The sequence below is a fragment of the Coturnix japonica genome, chromosome 1, assembly GCF_054131305.1.
Source record: "Coturnix japonica strain WE chromosome 1, WE-NBRP24, whole genome shotgun sequence".
NCBI classification, from domain to species: Eukaryota; Metazoa; Chordata; class Aves; order Galliformes; family Phasianidae; genus Coturnix; species Coturnix japonica.
The window spans coordinates 11483709-11510128 of NC_140663.1; the positions used below are offsets into that span (position 1 = coordinate 11483709).

The 26420-nt window shown below is 38.9% G+C and overlaps 1 protein-coding gene across 2 annotated transcripts in view; it reads right to left on the bottom strand.

The window, feature by feature from the left end:
• RELN (reelin) overlaps positions 1-26420 on the bottom strand; it is a 250801-nt gene that overhangs the window by 81759 nt on the left and 142622 nt on the right. For both annotated transcript variants that reach the window (XM_015884323.3, XM_085513256.1), the window contains exons 11-19: positions 18865-19010; positions 14080-14231; positions 11385-11497; positions 10134-10342; positions 9259-9387; positions 8077-8186; positions 5613-5679; positions 4437-4670; positions 3657-3818 (exon numbers count right to left, since the gene is read on the bottom strand). In XM_015884323.3, coding sequence (XP_015739809.2) covers positions 3657-3818; positions 4437-4670; positions 5613-5679; positions 8077-8186; positions 9259-9387; positions 10134-10342; positions 11385-11497; positions 14080-14231; positions 18865-19010 — 1322 coding nt within the window. The remainder of the gene's footprint in view (positions 1-3656; positions 3819-4436; positions 4671-5612; positions 5680-8076; positions 8187-9258; positions 9388-10133; positions 10343-11384; positions 11498-14079; positions 14232-18864; positions 19011-26420) is intronic.

The window sequence follows — 26420 nt, forward strand, 5'->3', positions numbered from 1 at the left end:
CTGTGCTTGTTTCTGCACAGCACTGATGTCATGCCTGTGTTTTTCTTGTCCTAGCAGAACCCATCTCTATAAATTGTCAGTTTTTAAGTGGAAAAGTTTCATCTTGTTGGCAGTGTGATCTCATGTAGTCTTTTACGGCACACATATTTCTTTTGTGGTTGCATAAAGATATTACTGGACGTGAGGGACAGGCTCTCCTGGTATGCAAGGCCACCCTATTTGTCATGGCACCTATGTCAACAAACCTATAATTGACAAACTGCAAAGAAAATTAAGAGTAATATCTGATTTCCAGGAGCAATTATCATACACAGCAGCAGGGAGTGTGCATTAATTGCTACAGCAATGACACTTCCTTGAAAGCTCCATAAATCACCAGGCCCAGACTGCCCCATGCAATGCACGTGAGCTGTAAAACAGAACGGCAAGAGGGACATTTGTCTCCATCACTGTACAATTACATGCTGGCAAAAGGAGTGTTGGCAAACTCATCATGTAGCTGATATTTTCCTTTCTCTTTTAGAGGAAATGTGAGTAAAATGACTGATCAGGTAAGCTGGAAAAATCATTTTATACTTTAAAACCAAGTTGTTATTTGTTTTTGTTTTTGTTTTTGTTTTTGTTTTTTTTCTTTTCTTCCAGATTTAATGCTTCCTAAACTGCTTGTTGTAATGCTATGTTCTGTGCCTATGAGTCTTTTCCCTTCAGCACTCATAGCAAAATCACACTCTTGAAATGGCTTCCTAATCTAGCCTTCTAAAGAGTAAGTGTATAATACTCCTGTGTAATGTCACATAGATTTTAAATATGAATATGTTAAGCAATTAGCAAGAAGAATTAAATGGCTTGGTTAATCAAGTGGGAAGGGCTCAAGAAGTCCTGACCAGCATTTCTAGGAGCTGCTTCCTGCTCTTCATAGGCTGAAATGTCTAGGGACAGCCAGAGAAGATGCTGCCATGCCTCCATGGCAATGGACTAGCAGGGCACAAGCTTAGTGAGCAGCAAATGCTTTTCTTTTGCTACTCAGACAAACAGATGCATGAACTATTTCATATCCTTCTAAGAGAAAGACTAAATCCTAATTCTCTCCAGTATGCAAATAATCCACAAGGCCAACCTTTCTTTCTCTCAAGGATTCCCTAATAAGCACCAACTCTACCAACTTTGTGGTCAGATTTTAAAGGCACCATTGACTTAAGTTGCTACTGATGTTGAAAGGAGCTGCTGGTTTTGCCTTTCATTGGCCAGTAGGGCAAATCTGAGGAAACTGGCACCCTGGCTAGCAAGAAAGTGGCATCCAGGAGGCAGCTGGCACTCTCATGAGCTAATGCTCTCTTATAACCTTGGATACATCTTTGTAACTGTTGCTGTCACTGATGCTTGCAACTTTCTTTTCACTCTTACGCCCTCATAAATTCTCCCATGCGGACATTAATTCTCACTGACAGCAATTTGCAGGAAATCCTAAATTGACATACACCACCAATAAACCTACTGGACTTTAAAATATTTAACGCATGTTAAAATAATTTTCTCATCCCAGGGGATTAAAGAAACAATTTAAAAACACTGGTGCAAACCACCATATATGGCACATATGTTAGTATGCAGAACCTCACTGCATCTCCAGTTATAACAGCTTCTCCTGTCTGACTTTGATTTGTTGGAGACAGATGGAGAGGGAGGGGGATCCTTGCTAATGACTACTCTGCTGCAGAGAAGAAAAGTGTTCTCACTAACATTACCAGCTACCATTAGATTTCCTAAAAACCAGCTGGGAGACCTTTGCTCTGATCTTATTCTTTCAAGCTATGCGCATACCTAATATTGAAAAGCCACTGCTGTTCTACTGAGAAGAAAAATGCAGCTGTCAAATGTTAGCAGATTAAATGCACCTTTTCAGCAGAACATTAAATGTGTAATTATTTTTTGTGTGACTGAAGATTAATTAAATTTCTGGATACAGATTGATTGCCAAACTTCATAGCAGTTCATCTACGTTACCAAAAATGCTGATATTTTTAGACAACATAATACAAAAAAGGTGAAGTGCTCTTCATGTTCTTCATCATAATTATTGCCAGCTCTACCTTCGCATTTGTACGTCTGCCATTTTTCTACATATCCCATAGCAAAACCTTTCTAATCTACATGTGTTGTGCTTAGCTCTTTGCCTTGTGAGAACAACATAAATTTTTTAATACTTAAGAGCAAAGAGAAAAAGAAGTGTTTGGCACTAGTAAAATTTACTACGCTGATACCTTAAACTCCATTAAAATCAGTCACTAGAATGTGTATTTTCCTTTTTGTTATAAAAAATTAATAGAGCTATATATTAAAAACCTTTAGGGAAATAAAGGCCTTACAGTTTTAATCTTTAATCTACAAATTAGAAATAGGGCCATATAAAATATATATGTGGCTACAATAAAAGATGGGGAAAAGATCTTTTGAAGGTTTGTGAGTGTTTTGGATGATCTTTCCTTCAGAAACACTGAACAGAAATTAAAGCCCACATATAGTATAGTTTTACCAAATACAGTCATTCCTCTCAGATTTTTGAATATTTCTTATTGATCCCAAAAAATTAGAATGTTGATTGTTCTGTTTTTTCTCATAGAATATTCTTAAAATATTTTTTGTAATAGATTTCTTAACAAAATGGAGATAGCTTACTTTGGCAATGCCTGGTACAAAGCTGTATCTGGGCACAGTGGTGGGGAGAGCCCCGTGATGCCACTTTTGCTTCTTCCTTTTGTTTGCCCACTCAGAGAGCATCTTCTTTCATTGAGATGTATTGGCTTTGCTGGTGAGGGTGGCTGCTTCCAGATTAGGGCAGGTTTGAGCAGAGCCAGCCTGGGTGGTTCTGGGTTTGTAATACAGTAATGCTTACAGAAACTCCTAATTTTGCATGTGCTTTATGAAAAGTTTTGGATGGTCTCAAAAATGTAACAGTAGAGAGTATATTCTTCTCTATATTTTCCATACATTTCCCCCTAATCTGGTGCCATATACAGGTGCTGTTAGATGAGCTGAGCCCTTTGTTTGGCTTGTTTATTATTTGCACAATTCCCAGGAACAGTCACCATCAGCTCCTCCCAGGGCCCTGTGCCCAACCCCCAGCACAGGCTCAGTCATGTAATCCCATTCCTAAACAGAGCAGGAGCAACTTCCCTGCTGACCCAGAGAGACCCTTATGTCTGGATTTCTTCTCAGCTGTCCTATGCTGCCTGCAAACTCCTAGTCCCAGAGGATGCTGTAGTGAAGGTATCTATGGCTTCAAAGCTACAAATAATTTATGTTAATTTTTCTTTACAAGTGGATGCTTCCATGGGATGAGATACATCCCTATTTCCCACAAGTAAATTTTTTCCCCTCATCCCTCACTGCTTGTTCTGTTGTGTCACCTGAGACTTGGCTGCTGCCAAATCCATGCATTCGATTTTTATAAAAGCAGACAAAAATTAGTCGTGTTCAAAACAGTAGCACTTATTTAGGGGAAATAGTAACTTCCAGTGTGCAATAGAAGAACATCACTCCACTCCTGCACCATGCGCCCACGTTGGGACAGATGTCTTCACTCAGCACTGCAGCAACTAACTTGACCAGCATCAACTGCATGAAGATAACACCCTTCATCACATTCATGCCTATACCTTGGCTCGTGGTAGTTCAGATACGAGTAGTGTTCCAGGAGTTTCCATGTAATGCCATTGTCATAGGAGTAGTGCAGCAGCACTCCTTCCCCAGGCTGGTCAGGAGCTTTGCAGGTGCTCAGCACAGACTTGCTTCCCAGGCGTAACGTGAACTGCAGGAACCTGCAGCAGAATTACACATATATTTGAGGGTAACATTTACATCATGGATTGTTGGTTTTTTTTTGGTTGTTGTTCCTAACCAGCTCATTTATGGTCTTCTCAATTTAGACAAATTTTGATAAATATCATTTATGCGCCTTTGTGAGTGGATTTTGTTTTTACTATCAAGTAATGCAATGTGGCACACACATTTTAAGAATGCCAATCAGTACAGCATTTAATTATTTATTAGGCACTGAAGAAGAGGGAGAGATAGTGAATGGATCTAATCAGCTGCCACAAGCTGTCAAATAAACACATCCTTATAAATAATTAATTAGCACTTGGCTTTGACACTCAAGTTTGATATTAACATTTAATATTTTCCAGCCTCACTGTACAATAACTTCCCTCCAGTCTATTTTGGGCTCTGTTGTTTACAAAGCAGGGAATGAAAACAGGCTGTACAGCTATGAACTCAGATTTAAACTATGGCATTACAAGGTTTTTTAAAAACTTTTCTTCCTGCTAAATGATCACCTTCATAATACACAAGGCTATTTCTGAAAGGGGGGGATTTCCTGTCACAGTACAATTCCCCTGTTTCCATATCTCACACTGCTACCCTTTTGCTCTCACCTGGACTGGGAACTGTCAAGGAAGGCAGTGATGAGCTGCCGTCTCCCATCCTTGTTGAACACCAGAGCCTTGCCACTGGCCAGAACCCCACAGCCAAAGCTGACCTCGGCTCCACGGATGGAGTAGAAGTTGTGATAGGAAGAGAGGCGGGAGCTGGCAAAGCTCTCTGAGATGAACATTGGGAAGGTCTGCGATGCCGTCTCACATGCTGGCCCTGAAAAGCCAGGGTCACATCTGGGGGTGAAGGAGATCCAATGGTGTAGTTAATGCCTTCTTCCTGGACCCATCTTCTCTTAGAGGTGGTTAGCAGCCCAGTACATGCCTGAAACCTCTCAAGAACAGATGATACCGTGCCTACAAAGTCCCCCCCCCCCCCAAAATATGAGGACCAAGAACGTCTCTATACCTTATTTAGGGAGCCAACACCTTTCTACTAGCTAGTACTGATCTGTCCATTTCTTAAAAATATCGAAGTTTTGAACACCAACCACTCAAAATCTACATATAACAAGTAGTATACAAATGTTTCTATTCATTTTTAGACCAAAAATACTTCAGGCATAATTTACAATAGTTCATATGTCAAATGATTTTATCTGTAGCACGTCAGATGTGATTACCAGCAGCTGTGCAACATAATAGAAGGCCCTGTGGGTCACACTCTCTGCAACACCTAAAAATAGTGACACCATAATTTGGAAAATGTTTCTGGATCTTACTTTTCAGCTGAAACACTTAAAAAAAAAAGCCATACTTCCAGAAAAAAAGAATAAAAAAAGTGGAGTGTTGACCTCTGTCCTTGAAGTTTGTTGGGCTATATGATATTACATAGATTCTTCTCTGAACTTTAATATAGAAATGATACAGCCCCAAATAACCTCTAAGAAACAGTATAAAACATGCAACACTGCCATTTCAATGGGCTCTGTAGCACAGTTTAAGGTGAAGTGGAACTCAGACTCTTTCAAAGAAGAAAATTATGAAAAAATATTAAATATGCTGCTGTTTAGAAAGATCGATCTGTATCACTCGAGTGACTTCTATGCATTCTGTGAAGTATATTATACTCAGTCATCTCAAAAAGTAAGGGCTTAGATGGAAATCACTTCAACTTTCAGATCTTTGAGTAAGCTATGTGACAAAGACTGAACACAAGTATTGAATTATATCTCTTACTTGCAGCCATTTCTAGTACACTGTCCTCGGCCTGAACAGAATTTGAGGCAAGATGGACCAATATAAACTGCAGAGAGAAGAAATTAGTCAGATGAAGGATTACATGATAAATTGAATATAATGAATACAAGAAAGTATTGTCATAAAAGTATTGCATTTATCTGAATCCTGCTAACTGAAAGAGGTCTACAAAAGAACAAAATGCAATTAACTGTACATTGCTGTAGAAGCAAGTAATGGAATTTTGCACTCTGTATAGGGTATTAAGGGCTAATTTACTATTTAATGGGTAAAGTCTGCCTGTGGCTTCAGTCCCTAGTGATCTAAATCAAGTACCTGATTTTTCTAGGATTGTCAAAACATATGATGACCTGCTATGTATTGACCATTTTCTTGCTTCCCTTTACCTTCATTTTGTTTCAGAAATATATCCCAGTAGTACTTTCATCAATTTTTTAAAACATGCCACTGCTTCTTTCAGTGAAACTAACTCCTTTAACCTCATTGCATTTATCAAAATTAGAATCTGCCCTGATGTGTCTTAAGTAACAAGGAAATATGCACTTTCACCGATTCTTTCAAATGCAATGAAATTCAGAAACATTTCAGACTTGTTTTTTATTTCATTTTCCTCCAATGACTCCTAATCAACAGCACTGATATCTTGTGAATCATATGAGGGATTAGCGAATCTCAGTATAATCTGCATCTCATTACAAAGAAATGCATTAATCTGAGTATAGCCCAAAACAAGAACTTGGGGGCAATGTTCTTTCATCAGGATGTGATAAACAAGCCTTAGACTCAGCCTTATCCTTCCTGTTGAATAATGAGCGTTGGAGTTACCTACTCGCACTGTGACTTTTGAAACATCACCCAAATAATGACCAATTTGAAATAATCTTTAACAAACAATACTTATTCCACTGCCCAGAGAGGCTGTGGATGCCCCATGCCTGGTCATTCAAAGCTAGGTTGGATGAGGCCCTGGGCAGCCTGGTCTAGTATTAGACATGAAGGTTGGCGGTCCAGCATGCAGTAGAGGGGTTGGAGCTTCATGGTCCTTGAGGTCCCTTCCAACCCAAGCAATTCTACGACTCTGTGATAGCAATGTGTCAGTACACCCTGGCAGACACTCTGTAAATCTCCATTAGTCACTCCTTGTAACTAACTCCCTATCGGACTTCATTCAATTTCTAGATTTTCTCACTTTTCAGTGTGCAAAAATTCTGCTCTGTTTGATTTATTTGTCTCCTTTAAGGTCTCTTTGAGAAGGCGGTCAAAGTAGAAGTGTTAAAGATGTAATTACGTCTTTTACTATTAAAAAATCTTTATGAAAATTGGCAGTTTTCCAGAGTTTCTAAAAGATGGCCAGCTTCCAGATTTCATTTAAAACTTAATTCACAGAAGAAACAGTTGTGATGCTAAAAGTCAGAGTGCAGAATCCTTGACATTTTTACTTTCCAAGAATTTCAGTCGCTTGCCAATATTTATGAAGTCTTTTTCTACAGTGCATGCTAAAACTTCAGTTCCACTAGCATCTACAAAAAGATTAATGCTCCATTCCCTTAAAAGCAGTTCTAGATCTCAACCAAACTCTGCCAGAGCTCTCACTGTTTATAAGCAGAGGTAGTGCAGATATGTGAATTGTACACTAATATTCAAAGTTTTGTTGTGTTCTGTTGTAAAGAACTGAAATCTTATTTCATGTATCTAACAAAATAAATTCTGAGTGTTGTTTACATGGTCCCAAAACATTTGAGGCTAAAAACTTTGCACCTACTCACTTAGTCCTTTCCTTCACACTGATTTCTGGTTTTAATACAATTTATGCATTTTATCATGTATTCCTAAGTATTTATCTGTGCTTCAATTTTTCCCTATACTATTCTCTATACTAAGTTTTATAATTATATGAATAACTATAAGCTCCTCTCAGTTCTTTACATCCATTTAAAAAAGAGGTAAGGGAAAAATAATTTCCTAAAAAGATATACTCCATGTAACAGAGGGTCCTTCCTTAAGACATTGAAAGCAATGTAACTTTTATCAGTACTTTGGTAGCAGTGCTGCCTTATGAAGGTCTTCCATATCCAGAAGGAAAAAATACATCTCAGATGCCGTAACTGCTGCTTAGGCTAGCACAGTATGTGTCCTTAATAGTACAGCATGGTACCTATACATGTAATTTGGACTACGTATTAAGTGCTTCCCAGCAATATTGTTTCCCCGAAAGCATTCACTTAAAATAATAATAATAAAAAGAACGATCTACTAGTCTATTGTCTTTTCAAGTGAGAGAATTTCCCTCTGGCTTTAAATGCACTTGCTACTGAGCATGAGAAGAAAACAAATTTAACAAACTGAGAGTCATGTGATCTCTGATTCTGGAAAATATTTACTTGGAGCAGTGTATAAAAATGTATTCTTCTGTTGTAGCATTATTGTGGATAAGAATACTGACTGTTATCGATTGCCCACATATTGCCATGGATCGGTCCTGTTTGCCTCCAGCGAATTCTGGTGTCACTTGTTAGTGCTGCATTGGGAAGAGGAGTAGTTATTCGGTTCCACCTGAAATACATATAACACAAATTCTAATGTTCAATCTAAGTGATTGAATGTGTTTGCTTACACTGCAAAAGCTTGGTGAGAATTTTTAATTCTAAAAAATGTTCAATGAATCAAGTTACTCTGGCTTTAGAAAGTATAAACAGAGCACGGCCTGTGATATTTTCACACAATATATGAATATTAATTACTAGATTATAAAGCCCAGTCGTCTTTTTTCCCCTTTATGAATATCTGAAGTCAGTAAGGCTCTTCACCTATATCACTACAGAACCTTCTCCATCCCAGTGAATATCACCTAAATTGCGTATTAGATTCAACCTTTCAGTGCAGCTGAACTCTTTTGGGTGGAAACCCCTTGGGAATAGGAAATGGGGCGTGGAGGATGCGACCCACTGTCCAGCTGGGCCTTGTTTCCCATGCCATCCACTTGGTCTGCACCTGCTGCACACACCAGATCTAAACAGTTGCTATGAAGACGATACAAAAATGAAGTAACCACATCATGCTGTGCTTCAGCTGCGTTTTCTTCTCATGGGTTTTCTACCCATGGCTGTGAAGTGTTTATGGAAGTTGGGAAGCCATGGGATGACAAGGTGGCACAGTCAGAGCAGTACTGAAGATACTTCATCTGCTGAAGCACAGAGGATGCACCTCATTGCAACCCAACACCAGTATTCCAGGTGAGAAAAGGTGTCTGAGGATGTAAATATGGCTTTGACTGATGGTTCCTCTGACTAAAAAGAAAACTTCTGCAGCTTTTACACAGTATAACTTCTTTTTTAATTACCAGCATGCAGCCTCCCTTCTCCCCTTCCCCTTTTCTTTTTGTAATTTATCCATAGCATCAGGGAAAAAAATATATATATATTATTCAACAGAAGCAGTCTCATATTTTTCAAATTTCATTACTGGGCAGCCAGGAAGACCAGAATGCTCCTCCCTTGGTGTGTTCAGCCGGTCAAAAATGAAAGATGATACAAGGTTGTGTGCTCTGCTTCTTTCTCCTGTCACCCATAATTCACTTCCTTCTCTAATCCTGCATCTCACTTAGGATTGCAGAGAACACTCTCACCCGCTGTAGTTTTCAGAGGCATAGACGGTGCTGTGGGGAAGATGGGGCCCAGCACATATCTCAGGCAAACACTCAGTGTGGAGCAGGGACCAGGAGCGGCCATGGTTGGTTGAAAATTCCAAGCTGACACTGGTAACACAGTAAAGAAAAGAAAGAAGAAAGGCATTGTGACCATACCTGGTAGAGACTGGCAAGTGGAAATACTACTACAGAGAAACACAGTGAAACCCAGATAGGTTAGATGATGTCCATCCATGGAAGTTTTCAAGTCATGGATAGGCAGTGCCTTGTGTGACCTGACCTATACTGGTAGTAATCTCACTAGGTTTCACTAAATGACCTGAGAAAGTCACTTTCCACAAACATTTCTATGATCTTATAAAACAAAAAAAAGCAAATGACTTCATTCTTTCCCATTTACTTCCCCATAACTTTAATGAATGTCTGAAGGAAGTGAAGCCAACAAAAGAATTTTGTGGTCAGTCTGCGAACAGTGAGGTTCTCACACTGGTGCCTTTCAAAGATGAATGCTATTTATCATCACTCTTACAAGAATTATGCTTGTGGCATGAATAATATTTTGGAGGTCAGTAGGCTGCTGTCTTTAACACTTTCCACCTTCATTAAGAAAAGAATCCAAAGTATACTTTGATCTGGAAGGCTATTTAATATACTCTTTATTGCATGGGATATATATCAGCCTGGGCCAGTGGAATTCAGGAGAAACATACACTTTTGAGCAGCTTATACTTGTCATTAGTTGGCTTCATTCTTTCGGAGAAATAAAACCAAAAACCCACAAATACTCAAACAGATTCTGTAAAAACAAAGCACCAAACTACTGATAATTGAAAGAGAAATCTCGCCTGTTGTACCTGTTACCAGGTTGATATGTTCCACAACCCAGATTGATGGAAAACTGGATCATGTGAGTCACTATGGAAGGGAGCACTGGAAGGACATGGAAGTAATCCACAGCCCAGACATTTCTGTTGTGGCCTTGGTGACTCTTTTGTTTCAGGCAAAATTTGGTTGCAGGAGTCTGCAGGTCCGGACTAATGACAACAGAAACCAAAGATGGAACCTTTAAAAGAAATGAAATCTAGCATAAATAAAAGAAATAATATGAAAAAGGCTTACATGGAAAAGTTACAAGAAGTGGCTTCAGATATGCTGAATGGAACATGCCCTTTCTCTCCTTGAATGTTAACTTTTCTTTTAGCCACCTGTTTTCCACAGTAGAAGTCAAATAAAACTTATTTTATATTATGAGCATAGCTACCGGCATTCTGGGTACAAGTGCTGCTTATCAGCTTAGTCGGATCAGTTTGGTTGTAAAGGCACAGTAGGACAGACTGTATCTTCTGCATTCTGAATCAAATGGGTCTGTTGTATGAGTGCTCAGCTGGAAGAAGATACTTGTCCTGCAGTCTCTCAGCTCAGAGAACAAACGCAGTGTAACTGCAGGGCTGAGTACGTGAGAAGAGAGTAACCATATGAGTTCACAGACTTGTGGGGAGGGTGTAATGCTGAAATAAATGGAAGTATTGCTTTATGAAGCCCAGCCTTTGTCCGAAAGGAATGCAATTAGACCTTTATTATGTCGAAGGAGGATGTCAGCTTTAAAACTGCTTGCTTTAAAAAAAGCTTCACAATGAATTCAGCGTAATTTCAGATCCTGTCTCTCCCTGAATTCTCCAATTAATGTTTTATTATTTTACAATTACAGTTTCCTCAGTTTTGAAAAAGTCCTACCCTGTGTTTCACACAGAACCAGGAGAGGAGGAAAACTACGTACAATGAAACAATGCAGATGACTCAACCAAATTCAGGTCAAACCCTACTGTAACTATAAACATCACTTCTCTAAATGCTACAGTTACAGCGAAAATGCACATGGATCTGTGGCTGAAATCAGCTGCATGTTTACCACCAAGTTTCCTCCACAATATATAAACATATTGCATTTGAAACTGTAACACATTCACATGCGTATGCATCACGTGTATTTGTACATTTGAACTTCCTACGTTCAAGTTTTAGGCCATTACTCCTTGTCCTACCACTACACACTCCTAAGACTGACCTATCCATTCTATCCATCTACTTTGTTTAAGGTGATTTACCTTGTAAGCAGCGTAGGTCAGGGTATCAAGAGCTATGTGTTCTCTTCTGCCTTCAATCTTGGCATAAAGGATGACATCATTTTCATGGGATTCCCCAGAATCACAAGTTCCCCCTGTACAACACACATTTAAAGGAGAAAAAAATTATCTGAGGTCCTTGTTATTGGAAAGTAGGATCATATTACGCAGACAAACTTAAAAAATAACTACTATCAGACATTGTTTATCTTAAGGTATGAAAGAAAAGAACACAAGCCCTAAGGACATACTGTATAAGAACTACTTGATCTGATCTACTACGTCAGAGATAAGGGTGTTGACAATTATGAAAACCTCAAGCAACTCTCTTAATCTGCTTAAAAAAAAACCAAATTAAATAGAAAATGCTGTGGCTAGAACAATACTTCTATCTGCATGTTTCAAATCCTGTTCACATAGAAATGTTCTGCTTTCTGAGTTCTCTTTGAAGCTTCTCTTTGAAGGAGATCAGCAATCTGTTACCTGGTACTCACCCCATGAAGCAACACACTGTAAATGAGGACTTCAAATAATACTCATCTGATAGTTTTGCTGCTGAGAACTTGCTCTCAGTAGGAAAGGGGGAGATACTGCTGCAAATCTTACTCATTGTGCTACTTCTTCTATTGTCTATACCATATCCTAAATAGGATGAATTGAATCTACTGTATCACGCAGAATGTGTGTGATACGGTAATCTCACTGGAATGAGGCAGGATTTCACGTATCTTCATTTGGTAGAATCTAAAAACACTTGATATTCTTCTCTGGAAGAGCAGATATATTGGCAAGTTTGTGGAACGAGTATGACATAACACTTATACAATGGACATCACCAAACTAGTCTGGCAGTCTGGAAAAGATTTTTAAGAGAATATCTGTAACTAAAACAGGAAACCTGTCATTTTCCTGTACACTAGGGGTACCACAGGTACTGAAAAAAAAAAAACAGCAGAAAACAGGATGAGGAAGTTTCTCTGAACTATCCATAATAGGAAAGTTGCATAAACTAAGTACTTTCTCTACATCTTTTCACTAAAGATGCCCAGCTCCTGGAATGGGATAGGCAAAGCAATCTAGAAAGCTAGGTAAGATGTGCATTTTTGATGCTTATTATGCTGCAGTAAGAAATATCCACGTGTTCATTCAAATTCTCTGCTTGCTGGAGTGCTTAAACTGTGATCTACTTAATGCATGAATACAACAAAATACACTTTCTAATGATAACACTCTATTCTCTGTGCCTGTATGTGCTGACAACTTCTCCCCTAGGTTCAGAAGGTTGAGCAAATTTCTTTCCTGTTTCTCTTGCAGGTGCTGTAATGCTTGGGAGAACTGGCAAATTGCATCCTCTTCTTCCTGCGTGTTATTGGTAATTCACATACCACAGAGGAGATGTGCAACAATTTAGAGCCATAACATGAGGCCTTCCACTCATTAAATACAGGGTGTTTTTTCTTGTTGATTCAGAAGGTAGCTTCTGGAGGTCATAAGTTTAGTATCTGCTTCCTCCTTTATTATTTTATTATTCTCTACCTTTAAACAAAAACCCTCACCTACTCTAAACATGGTGTTGAGAGAATAACATAATGCAATTTCCTTTATGTGCAAAATAAAAGTGGTGGAAAAACACTGCAAGGTACTGAATGGCAGACACAGTGTCCATAGCAATTCTTGTTAGTTAAAAGAACTAACTAATGCAGTTGTACTGATCACAACAGTGGGAAGGATCAACGATAGCACAAATTTGCCCCTAAATGCTTTTTTAGCCCTAGTAAATATCTGAAGTTGCACTTCATTCTAAAAGGAAGGTCCAGAGAAGATGCTGACACCACATCAGTTCTTTCCACAAGGGATGAGACACAGAGACTCTTTCCAAGGCTATAATGGTCAATGGTGTGTTTTGTGCATGAGAGATGAATTTGACCCTGGGTAAAAATGATTTTGAATAGAGTGATAAACTAAGAACTTTTGAGCAGAAGGTGCTCCAGCAGGCTTTGGCTGTCCAAGTCCCCACTTATATCTGCCAGCACTATGTTGACTTTTAAGGCACACTTGTGTTTGCATTGTGAACCCTGCATGAGGACTGACAAGTGTAAACCCAAAACTATGTGTGCAGCAGGTGTGTAAGTTCCCTTTTATATCAAGGGATATCCAACCTATGCAGTCACTGGAGTCCAGAGAATAGCTTAGCTAGTCTAGCACAAGTGTCTCATGTTGAACCAACTGCATTTTTTCAGTAACTTTACTGATCACATCCCTAATTACAAAAGAAAATTAGACACTGACCTTGCATGGACACACCTTCATGTAGCAGTTTTAATCTGGAACTAAATGTTTAAACCAATCAAATTGGCTAGATATATCCATGGGAAAAAAAAGTCTCTTAAGGGATCCTAAACCCAGAATGCCCCATCTGGCTAAGAAAGATCTGCAAGTCAGTGATATCTCAAAGAATATTTTCAGGAGGGCTATTTGTGTGCCCACCACGTTTTCACATTTCTGTGAACATCAGAAGAGTTCACAGTCCAAAATTTGTCTTACATCCTTGTAGGTGCATAACTGTGATGAATCTGAGCCATCCTTTTCCAAGGAATGTTTAAAATATTTCCTATGTGCATTATGAAATCTGAATCTCATAAATCTCACTTCTGATTTATTGGGAATACACACTCACCCATACTGAAATAAAACCGTAAGTTCCCATATCCAGTAGTGTCCATATACGGAGTGCATATTTTTCTTTCACCATCTCTGAGAAACACCATAGATGAGCCAGATTCCAACGTCCCACATTCAGTACCAACGACAGCACCTATTATGTCCCACCTGGAGAGGTCAACAGTGGGCAGAGAAAGTGTAGCAGCACGTTACTGATAAATTCAAACAAAACATGTTCTAGGAGTTCATTTTTACAGAAAGCAGTATATTTAGTGCTTTGTTGTTCCAGTACTTCATTATTTTTCTGGCGTGAAAATGATTAATACACAACTGCCTTCTGTTCATATTGTGTAATAGAATGTTTACAGATGAATGAAACATGAAAAAGCACATATTCCATATCTACTATGCCAGCCATTAAATACAAAGGTAATAACCAAAAATATTCTTTTCATCTTCTTGAGTGTTTACACTTTTAACAAATACATGAGCAAAGAATGAAACAAGAATTGCTGGGTTTCTTCTAATGTATGATGACATGATCTTTGTCAGATTTTTTTATTCTTATTTTCTATTTAGTGATAATTAAAAGAGCTCCTGCAGAATTTTTCAATTAAGTTTTTCTACTGAAAATATGTTTTCAGCATGAAAACACTGGTTCCTTTAAAACTTAATATTTTCAAACATTAGAAATTTGAAAAACTGTACATTATTTTGGTCTGATACATAATTATTCATAATGAAGTATTTGAAAGTCATAAGGCAGTAAAGCAATGCAATATTTAGAATCATTAATACCCAATAATCCAATCATTCAGAGCGAATCAGAGAATGAGAAGATGTTTAAGATTTGAAGTCTTTGAGGGATGACAAAGCCATTTCCTGTCCACTTCTAGCAGAAACAATCTCTACCACCAATGTGGAGCATGAAAACCTCAAAAACTGCCTTTTCAACACTTCAGCAGTCTGCTTATCAATTTAACCATTCACACTATTTCAAAATGTATTTTTAGATCTTCTTAAGAGCTGCCAGTTTTCTTATTGACCTAAGCTGTGACAGACTAACAATGTGCCTGCTTGAAAATCCTCCTTTAAAACTGTCAGTCATTTACACAGGAATTAGCAAGATTAGCGTCACTGAAAAGCTTTTATGACACAAGTATAAATATGTTAATGGAAGCAGAGTTTAACCTAACCCTATTTAGTTGTGCAGATCTTTTAAAGGTAATGTGCAATATAATCAAAATACAATTTTGAAAATGGGTCTCTTGGGCCAAAGGGAAGCACAGAATAACATGGTTGGGCTTACTTCAACTTACATGACAAAATCTCGCAATGCTCCATTGATCTTTCGTATGCTCTATTTAGCTCAATTAAAACAGTCTCTTTGATGACCCACAAAACAACTTGAGGTCATGAATGATGCAGATCATGGAGGTTTCCAGGGATTCTTTCCTTTTAGGCAGAATTATAATGGAAACTAGAAAGTTCTACAACATAAAATAACTGGCACGTAAAGAAAAATAAACGAAAACAATATCTGTAAAGATAGATATCTCTTGGTGATGGCATGACAGAGATGCAGATGTTGATTGAACAGTACATTTGTATACATTTATCACTCATCTGACTCTTGAAATTCTTCTTTACATAAGAAATGACAGGATGATACATGGATCTAAATTAGATTTAACAAGCATGGACATTCAAAGTAGTACATATGCTAGAGACACCAGAGATAGCTCTATCCTCTGATATGAAGATCACTTTAAGTGTTAATTTTAAGGAACAGGCCCTAACTAATGTGATTAAAAAATAACAGTAGAAAGATGCATGTTACTAATAGCAAATTCTATTTATGAAGCCTACTGCTTCATGTTGCCTACCTGGACTTGTGCAGAGCCTTTTACATAGCCTTGGACCATATTCTTATCTCTAAATTGGAGAAATATGGATTTGATGTATTTACTAGTTAATGGATAAAGAATTGGTTGGATGGCCACAGCAAGGACTGTGGTCAGTGGCAGTATGAGCAAGTGGAGTCCAGTGACAAGAGTCCCCAAAGATCCATCTTGGGACTGGTTGTCCTCAACATCTTTGTCAGTGATATGGACAGTGGGACTGAGTGTACCCTCAGCAAATTTTCTGACCACACCAAGAGAGATGTGGTTGACACAGCAGCTGTCTCTGTTCATACACAATGACCTCAATGACATTCTTTTCTTGAGACTGGTATTTCCTACATTTCCAAAATGAAAGAAAGGAAGAGAGGTGCAGTCTGCCAAGCCACCATGTTATTTATACCAAAGAATAAAAGAACCTTTACTTACTAATGAACCTTGTAGATAGAAAAGTCAGTAGTGAAACACATTGTATTAGGTTGATCTGGAGTCTTACACTGCTGGACAGTAAGTTCCCTTCCACCTCATAATAATTATGATTAGTAATCATATTTAAGTTGTTCCAAAAACAACACTTCTTATTTATTTCCACGGAAATTACAACAGATACAGAAAGCACAATAAAATCGTTTGATGAAGTAAATTCTCACCTACAAAACACTAGTTTTCAACATAGTCACCACCCATTCATTTTTGCCAGGGATGAACAAGAGCCTGTATGCTATGCTTGTAAGAATCTCCACCAGAGGTTACCCAGTATGATGCTATGATTGTGTTGTAGCTAGAAGAATGTTGCTCACTCAGTCCAACTCTCACCAGCCTGTACAGATGGAAGTCGAAAGGCATTGAATCCAGACTATACGGTGATCCAGCCAAGACTGGCAATGTGCTCCACAATCTTCAAATGGGCATGAAGCCTGGCATTATCATGTTGCAAGGTTGTCTTCTTCTCTGGCCTGACTCTGGAAGTTGGGTCCTTCAGCTTAGACAGTGTTGCGGCCCAGCAGACAGAGCTGATGGTTTGTCTATGTTCCAGGAAAGTCAGCATCACCCCTTTCCTATCACTTCTCCTGCTGAAGGTTGTGTCCTGAACTTTTTTTTTGATGGGGAGTTCACACTTAAAGGGTCACTGTTTTGTCTCTGACTCATAGTGGTTACACCACATCTAATCACTGGTAGTGATGAGATCCAGAGAACTGTCACCTTCAGCCTGGTCTTGGTTCAGTAGGTCCTGAAAAACTGCATATAGTTTTCTTTCTGTTCCCATGTTAGCATTTGTGGGAACAACTTGGCACAAATATTGCAGTATTCCAATGTTGCCACCATCATTTCTAGTGCACTGAAGTTGACATTCAGCTCTGTACACAGTTCCATGATTACAATTTTCTGATTCTTGTGGATGAGCTGATCAAAACAATCTTCATTTTGTGGTGTGACAGCTGTGCATGGCAATCCAGAATGTGGTTTGTCTTTCCCATCACTGTCACCACTGCTGAAACACACCTCTCACTGTGCTCATAACCACTGGTTGGTCTCCATAAATGTTCAGCAAGCACTGATGAATATCAACGAGTGCAATTTTTACATCATGGAGAAGTTCAATAAAACACATTTGCTTCATCCACACTTCTGTGTCAGACACTGCCCCTCTGCTGCCATCTATCACATGGCAACAGCACGTAATGGATTATTGGTGGGAAGGTTCAACCTCTACTACCATATCATCAGCAACCACTTCTGGTCAAAATTATTATGGACTAACATAATAAAATAGGGGGCATGATTTTCAGAGCAGCCTTTATACATTCTGCAATTCTTTTGTATCGGAAATGGCATAGAAATAGGGAAATTGGGTCAGAAAATGTTGACAATCTTTAACAAAAGTTTTTGCAAAGACACAGTTCTGAGGAAATATCTTCTGGTCCCATGAGGAGTTTGTGAGCAGAGATGCAGGAGGCTGAATATCCAGCTTGGATGTCAGAGAGTGATGCTCTGCTTCTGTTCCACCCTGTTGCCAGCACAGGTGGAAATGGAATATTTCATACCCCAGGAATCTGCTCTCTTTGCTAACGTATTTCCCTTTTATTTTGAACATCATCTTGAAATATAGGCAATTGACATATGGAAAACAAACCTCTAGTCTTCTAAATCTTACATTTTTTCCACAAAAGAGAATTTTTATTTTCTGTTCAGGCCTGCTGTGGATAATTGCACCCTTTAATCTGTCCTTCATGTTCCTGTGACAGTCTCAACATAGCAGAACAATATTTAAAATACAGTTCAAAGAGCATTCAGAAACATTTCTTTAAGAAGAAATTAAGGAAGCACTTATATTTGCAGTACTGTACAATTCCCAAAGCAAAGCCCCACAGATATGGTGCAAGGAGGGACAATGTTAATTACAGTTTTATAGGGTGAGGTTGCTTTCTTGTATTATTTGCAGACACTGTGCTCTTTCTTACTGGGTATGGTACAAATTATTGACTTCAAGATTTGTACTCAAGTGCAGAATTCACTACTGTAATTTTGTTAATAGCTTATTAATTATCAAGGAAGGAGGAGCCTTGATTAGAATCACTGAAGAGGAGGAGCCTGGCTCCAATTAACTGATCACCTGGTCCAGCAGAGCCAGAGCTAAAGGCAGGGCGGATGTCTTGTTTTTTCAAGATAGAAACAGACTGAGACAACATCTCAGATCCATCCCACGTGGTCACCTAACGCATAGTACATACGTATGCTTTTTATTTGCCTGAAATGTCTAAAAGGACACAAGAATCATTCAGCATCCAGTGTGTCATGGTTTGGTTCGCCAAACTGTGAAGGAGTCCGTGAAGAAATTTTTCTTTATCCTAGTAATATTTACCCCAGCACAGAGCTCCCAGCCCTACCCAGGCACTCACCCTTTGGGCTGGCTCTCAAATTCTTCTGCCCACAGCTCCTGGGCATCCTCTGTAGAAAGGTCCACATCCCGAGTTGTGGCAAAATTGAATTCACTGCCTTCTGTCCCATGGAAATAAATGGAGTTTCCATCTGACTGGCAGCTGTGCTGTAGACAAAAGGAGCACAGAGTAGGGGACGTTACTGTGGTCGACAAGGGCAGCTATCCTGCTCACAGGCTGCCTGAGTTCAGAGCAAGCTGCAAATTGACATATGACTTACCACTGTCTGAGATGAAATACAGGTAATGAATGGACCATCACCTTTCCTCTTTCTTGGCATACCCCAATTTCCTAACCTCATATCAGCTTCCTTATAAATGCACTTCAAACCATTGTGTCATTGTGTTTGTTTAGAAAAGAAACCAAACCTTTGTGTGTTTATTCCTATTTTAAAGCCTAGCCATTATGTTTGCCTTGGACCAGTAATCACAACTCTGCTCACCTTAACAGCACTATTGATATGGATATTTTGTTGGTAGAAGAGTTTCATGCTGAGAAACATGTCAGATCTTCATGCTTGAATTTCTGCAAGCAGAGGTGTTTGAAGGCAAAATTGCTCTGCACTGCCACATAGCAAACTTCAGGGCTGACATGTATGAATGAAAAGGCTGTTTGCTATAATTTTATGCAAATAGCACAGCAAATAGCTATGTAGGCAAATAACTCTTGTAACATGTTGATCGCAGGGTGCTGAGGCTGCCCACATGAACGACGTGTCTGCTCTTCATCCTGCATTTCTGCATGGATCACCTCAGCAGCATGAAATGAAGTTCCACATCTGCTCAAAGAGTCCTGACCATATAGAGCCTTTGAACAGGTCATATTGCACACAGACTACAAAATGACATGTAGGCTACAATATGGATTGTCTTCTGCCTGTACTACTCTTGCCCTCGTGTCTATCTGATAAATTGTTAAGTCTCTGGAATTTGCATGGCTGAAAGGAATATTGGAAGCTTCTAAAGAAGCTCTACCCATCCTTAACGCAGACAACTTGGTATTATATTGAATTGTTCATATTAAAACAAATACTGATAAAAGTAATAATTAGCTCAAATGCTTCTTTGGAAAATCTGGTCACATTAGAATTATGAGCTGCAATAAGAAATGACTGATTAGACTAATTCTCCTTTCTTGACACAGTTCAATATCTGAAAAAGAAATACAGTAATACCAAACTGCATTGACCTTTTCAGCATCATCTATGCAGTCTGCTCTTGTCTCTGAACTCCTTCAGAAGTCACCAAGGGAAAGTGTGATGATCACCTCATCTGTGCTTAAAAAGGTCATGGCAGTGCCACGTAAGTTAATAATTAAATTTTCAGTAAAAAAGAAACGTGGCAAGAAGCAAAAAAATCCCTGTCCAGTGCATCTTTGTCTATGCGATTTTAAGAGAAAAGTACAAAATCCTGCATTATCCCTATTCCTCTTTTAATTTATCAGTGCAAAAAACACAACTGAAATTTTTATGTTGATAATTGTCATATATGTTTGCCTGTAACTTAGCAATTAAATTTATACTTAGGAATGGCTTTTGTTCCCTATTTGGCATTAATGCTCCCAGGTATTGCCAGTATCGTAATTCTAAAAATAACTTTGCTCCTTGGTTTTCAAATTATGCTTCATTTGCTGAACAGAAATGAAATAGCCTTCATGTGTCAATCAATCTATCACAAAACCGCTATTACCTGCAAGCAGCCAAGTAAATACACTAGAAATAAATATTCAGGCTAAAACTTCTAATAATTCAAATCTATGTGTAATCCATCATTTCTTAATAAACAGACAGATAGATCCTATGGAACTAGCAATGTACAGCTGCATACAAGCTTTGGAATGTCCTTTGTAGGCTGTACTTATTTCTCAGCTGCTCAGCTATATGTACGTGCTTACTTGATACTGGGACATGTCATTACTAATCTCTTGCTGATTAAAGCCACCTATTAAAATACACAGAACAGATACAGGCCTGTTTCCATTTCACAATTGTATGTCCTTCTGCTGTCTTAGAGAATATTTACCAAAGTCTATCTGGTAGAGTTTCCACTTAGGTTGTCAAGATAAATCAATGGGCAGCTTGGCAAAAGGGCAAATATGAAATTATGCATAGTTGTGTACAATCAGAATTTTATGAATGCTCCAAAGGATGCAGAAGCATCACTTATTTCATTAGTTCTATAAAACTACCTTTATGTTTTTTCAAAAGCCACACAATATCAATGAATATGTATTTTATGCTGATTTCATGTGTTAATGAACTACTTAACATATGGCTCAAATCAGACTCTGACCAAGTTAGCTTTGAACCTGATGTGAAACAGTTCTGCAGAGGGAAAGTTCAAACTGGAATTTAACAGCTTTTATTATTCTACATGACTACAAAAATGGTCATAGAAGCTTGTTATCTTTAAAGGAGGTAAAAAAGATGCTCAGAATATATGTAAAGCTTCTATCAAAGTTCTGAGAGAGGGCTGTTGTTTTCTTTTTGCTCAGTAGAACCATTTGGGACCATAAGAGCACATCCATGAGAGAGAAGCACCCACCTCTATAAGATGTACTCTCATCCTCTTCCAGCTGCCAGCTGCACCTCCCTGTCTTTATGATTCTCCCTGTTCTTTATGGTCTGATGGTTATAACATCACCTCCTGCATTACACTTAGCTTCCTGCTTCCATATTTTCCTCTTCATTTTCCAAGCAGTTTCTATCTGTTGCTGCTTTTACTGCTCTTTTTCACCCAATGGGCTGCAGAGGGGCAAACAACCTTAAAAGGTGCTCAGACATATCTTCCAGAGGCAAAGGAAACTCCACAAGAATTTATTCCTCTCTGGCATAACTCCCAACTACCTCATCAGTCCTGTTCAGCATCCAAGAGGCTGCTGATTGCTGGATTATTATGTGGTTTTGCAACAGGGTTTGAACAGATTAGAGACTGAATTGAAACCATCAGACTCATTTTCTCTTGGGTTCAACCCAGGGTTTGAATCCAAGCCTTTAGAAACGAAGAACTCAAGTACTGTGTTTTTTCCTGAATTAATGACTTTACACTTTCAGTGGTAACTATAGAATGTTCAGTTTTGAAGGACTGAATTTTAAAGGTTTCTCTTCTTTTATAAAGGTGATAAAAAATCTGAAATGAACATGTACTCTTTTTTGAAACTAATGCAATTAAGTTCTCCCTAAACTGGAGATACTGCAGATCTCTCTCATGCAGACGCAGCATTCTCTCTTATGAATATCAGATGCAATTTGTTCTCTGTTTCATTTTTATTTACACGTAAATGATTTTAAGGATATGAACAAATTAAGTTACTTAATAAAATATGGTAACTAAAAAGGCAAAATGGCAGCGACTTCTAGCATATTTCTCTTCTTGTTACTGTGGAAGCACCAGCTGAAGGTCCAGTACTACAACAGAGTTCAATTTTGTATTTAATGAGGGATTATAAGCATAAGAAACATTTAACGTGTCCTTGCACAAATTACAACACTAAAAAGTTAAGTAATTTGTGATGAAAAATTAATTTACAGAAAAAATCCTTTGACAAATCTGATAACCTTCATTAAACAAAGCTTTCTTCCAAATCACCTTCAAAACAGAGCACATGATCCTTGAGATGCTTCAGTGTCGACACTTCACAACAGTAGCTGTTTCCTATTGTTTGCAACAAGAGTGGGACTACAAGCCTGCCGTAAGTACACTGTTGTATTCCTAAGCAAACAACAGTCACTGCTGCCAAATGGAAAGAAGCCAAGAACTGTTCAAGGACTGCGGTCATCCCAAGGGAAAAAAAATCAGTTTAATTTAATCTGGCACTACCAGTACTATTATTCACTAGCTGCAATTGTTAAACTATTGCTTAGCATGAATAGAGCAAAATGAAAACCGTCTGGACACATTCCCATAGCTCAGCATGCTTGGACTTGCTTTCAATCTAATATTCACTTTGAATTTTCTGTTTCTAAAGTTTGTCTGTTGTATAGTTACAGTATTACTGCTTTTCACCTGCTCTGGAAGAGCTGTGATATCTCATCTTCACCTGCCTCTACCACCTCTTAGCTCACCTTTACCTGACTGCTGCTACCTGCCCCTTCATCTACTGGTGCCCATCCTGCCTGGAAAATTCCTCACCTGATGATGTCCTTTAGGCATCTCCTAAATACACTGCTTACCAGCATGGGCACTGTTCTTTCTTGCATGTTTCCTTTTATTCCCTCACCTTCCCAGCCTCAGCTGATCTCCTGCTTTACAAATGGATGGTGGTTTTTCCTGGAACACACGCTTTCATTTTGTTTTGTGTCTAAAGAGGCAATAATTGTAAATCCATTGCTCAACGTTCCTTGTTGCTACAATGGTACAATATTTTGGTGAACCTCTTACTGTATAAGATGAGGGTATTAGCTCGTAACTGGAAGATACATACTATAGGAGACACTGATGCATGCTTTCAAAACCTAACTTTTGTCAAAAGTCTGCACTGGTTTCACTTTCTTTGTCATACTCTATACTCTTTAAATTCTACATCTTCTACCTCCAGCTTTCACCTTTTCTCTATAGTTGCTTTTAGGAAAGCCTGCTGATCACCTGAGACACAGAAGGGAGTTAATTAGGACTGCTCAAAGCCATTGGGTTTCTGAAAGCAAAAGCAGGGAAACTGGATTTGGTGAAGCAGATGCCAAATAGACCTATTTATGTTTTCATAAATAAAAACAGACTAATTTACGGTAGCATCTGAATGTTCTCAGGGACCTAAGTAAGATCTGAGGTCCCACATCCTGCTGGAATGCTCAAAGAATGTCCATATTTTTAAAGACTTGCATGAGAGCACTGCATTAGGAGACATCTGCTGTACTCTGTGTGACCTGTTGGGTGGGAGGGACCTTTGGAGGTTTACACTTCCCTCTGCCATGTGAGCACAAACTAGTTCTGCAAGCAGAACAGTAACACAGTCACAGCTGGCGATGCGGACCTAAATACTGTTAGAAAATTAAAAGGCAAAGATTGGGAATGTAAAAAGAAGCACTGAAGTTCATTAAAATCAGCTTCTGTCCCAGTGTTCAAGTCAAATTTGTGAATCATTAAATACCTCTTGGCTCTGCAGTACAGAACTCGGAGAGCAGATACAGAGGGCAACTAAATGATACAACTGTGCAATTCAGAAAGGCATCAACAGGAACTATCTGTATGAAATTCTTTGGTGTGATGGGTTTTTGGCTGAGATGTGGCATCTCTCAAGGTTTATACACATTCCCATGAAAACGTTATTCACCTCCGTGCCTTCAAAGTATTTACAGTCATCTTTACCATCATTTAATTAGGCTTTTATCACAGGCAAACACTGATGCACCTCTTCATATTATCTCTCCTGAGCCTAATGGCCCCGATGATTCTTCCGGACAGCTGTAGCCTCACAATTTATTTTCTGGCAACAGTTTTTTTTTGCATTGGAATGAATGTGTTGGGCATTTGGACAGTGCCAGCTTGCAAAGGGCTGGTGGCAGATGGAAAGAAATCTGCCCAGTATGCCTTCACCTCTACATGAGCAGAGAGCCATCAATTTCCCCCATTAAGGAGTTGTCACACAGCCCACTCAGCTGGAGGAGCATCTCTGATAGCCAGGCTGGTTGGCATGTGCTATCCACATACAAAACACACTTTAAAAGGAAACAGAAATATACTTTGTCGGCAAATTGAAAATGCATGGCTTTGACAGCAGCCAATTTTTTAATGACTGTAATATTTTAAGTGATTATTTTTGCCACTTCATATTGCTCCTCAGAGAGGAGAGGTTTGTTTAATTAAAATCTAGGCAATGCAAACAGATGAAATACGAGAAGCAGAGGAACAAGAAATAAAATGAAGGAAATTAATTAAAACAGCATTTTCAATGGAGCCATAAATTAGATATTGTGTCTTTCTGGAAAGGGACTTGTAGGTTTTCCAAGGTTTTAGATTTTGAAAAGATAGCAAGTAGAGGGATAGATGCAGTCTGGATAGAACTGTACCCTGTAGGAAGTTTCTTAGCAAGTGAAAGTACAATGAAAATATTCTAAATTCTGTGGATTTGGCTTCTGGGGCTTCTGGTCTGAAATCCATTCTTCCACCAAAGGAAAAACTACAGTGAGATTAGAATATTATCTCCCATGAAGTAAATGGGGCTTAAAACTTTCCTGCTTTCCTGTGCAAGCAAGCCAGGTGCAAGGAGGGTTACAGCGCACCTTCCCTCTGCAAACAAAAACACTAGGATGAAACTTGTCCTGTGATGTAGCAACAGTCTATAAAGTGTGCTTTTACAAATCATTTCCAGTTACAGACTCATAGCCAAAGGCTGGTGCTCAAAACACTTTGCTTGTTTTTGACTGACTGGTATAATTTGTATGGCTGTTGGCTTTCTGGGACATTTCACGATGTTTATATAAAATCAGTTACTCAGGTGATGGCTGATTTCCTTGGCTGACTTATTTAACTTGCATGCACTGAGCTATTCCTCTATATTATTGGAAACTGCTGATACTTCTAGTACTCTGCAGTGAGCATGATATAACCTCACCTGTTATGACCTGTATCAACAACAGTGTAAAATCCAAACAAGAAAGAATCGGCCAAAGCTGTTTCTACTCTTTGGCATCTAATGGGTCAATCCACATTTCTTTTACTAATGTGCATCTCACAGTGACCTGTGAAGACCAAATTCTTTCTTTCTAGGAGGCAGGAAACACCCCTGGTGTCTTGATGTGAGTTCAGTGCTAAATCTGGCTCCCTGCCACTACGCCACACTTCTGAGCCATGGGGAACTGGCATGAAGAAAATTGCCTGCTCAGCATTGCTGCCCACAGGTCTGCTCAGCTGCCCAAACAACTCAGCACAACCGTCAACCTAAGTTCCAGGGAACTCCAACCCATTGAATTTAAGTTATTATTATTTTAATTTAAACGGTGGTTATTAAAAACAAACAAACAAACAAATAATAACAACAACAAAAAACAACCAACAAAACAAAAGCAATTCCACACATGTGCTAAGTCCAGTCCTACTGGATGTTCATTCAGGTGCCTCCTTATGGAGTAATCACATTCTCACTAAATGGAGCCAGTGGACAAGTTTAGTACACCCTACTCTGCTGTCTTCACCTCTCCTCTTTTCTCACACACCTCCACCCACCTGCAGAGAAGCAGGAAAGGCTCAGAGCTGAGAAGCAGCTGGAAGCCAGCTCATCTCTTCCCTGGAAGATATGGTAGGTAGTGGCTCCTGCGAGGTAAAGCAGCTGGCTAGAAGGCTGGGTTTGGCCCACAAACCAAAACCTGCCTCGCTGTATCTTATTCCAAAAGAGGAGTCTTGTCAGAAACAACTACATTCATGTATCTTTGCCCAGTACAGAGACACAGCAATTTCCCTTTGTCATTTTCACACTAGCATAGCTAGAGAATCACCTTTCTGCAGACAGATATTCTTCACTTGCTTCAGACAATGACTTGCTCAAGAACAAGATAAAATCAAAAAAAGAAGAGACAGTTCATT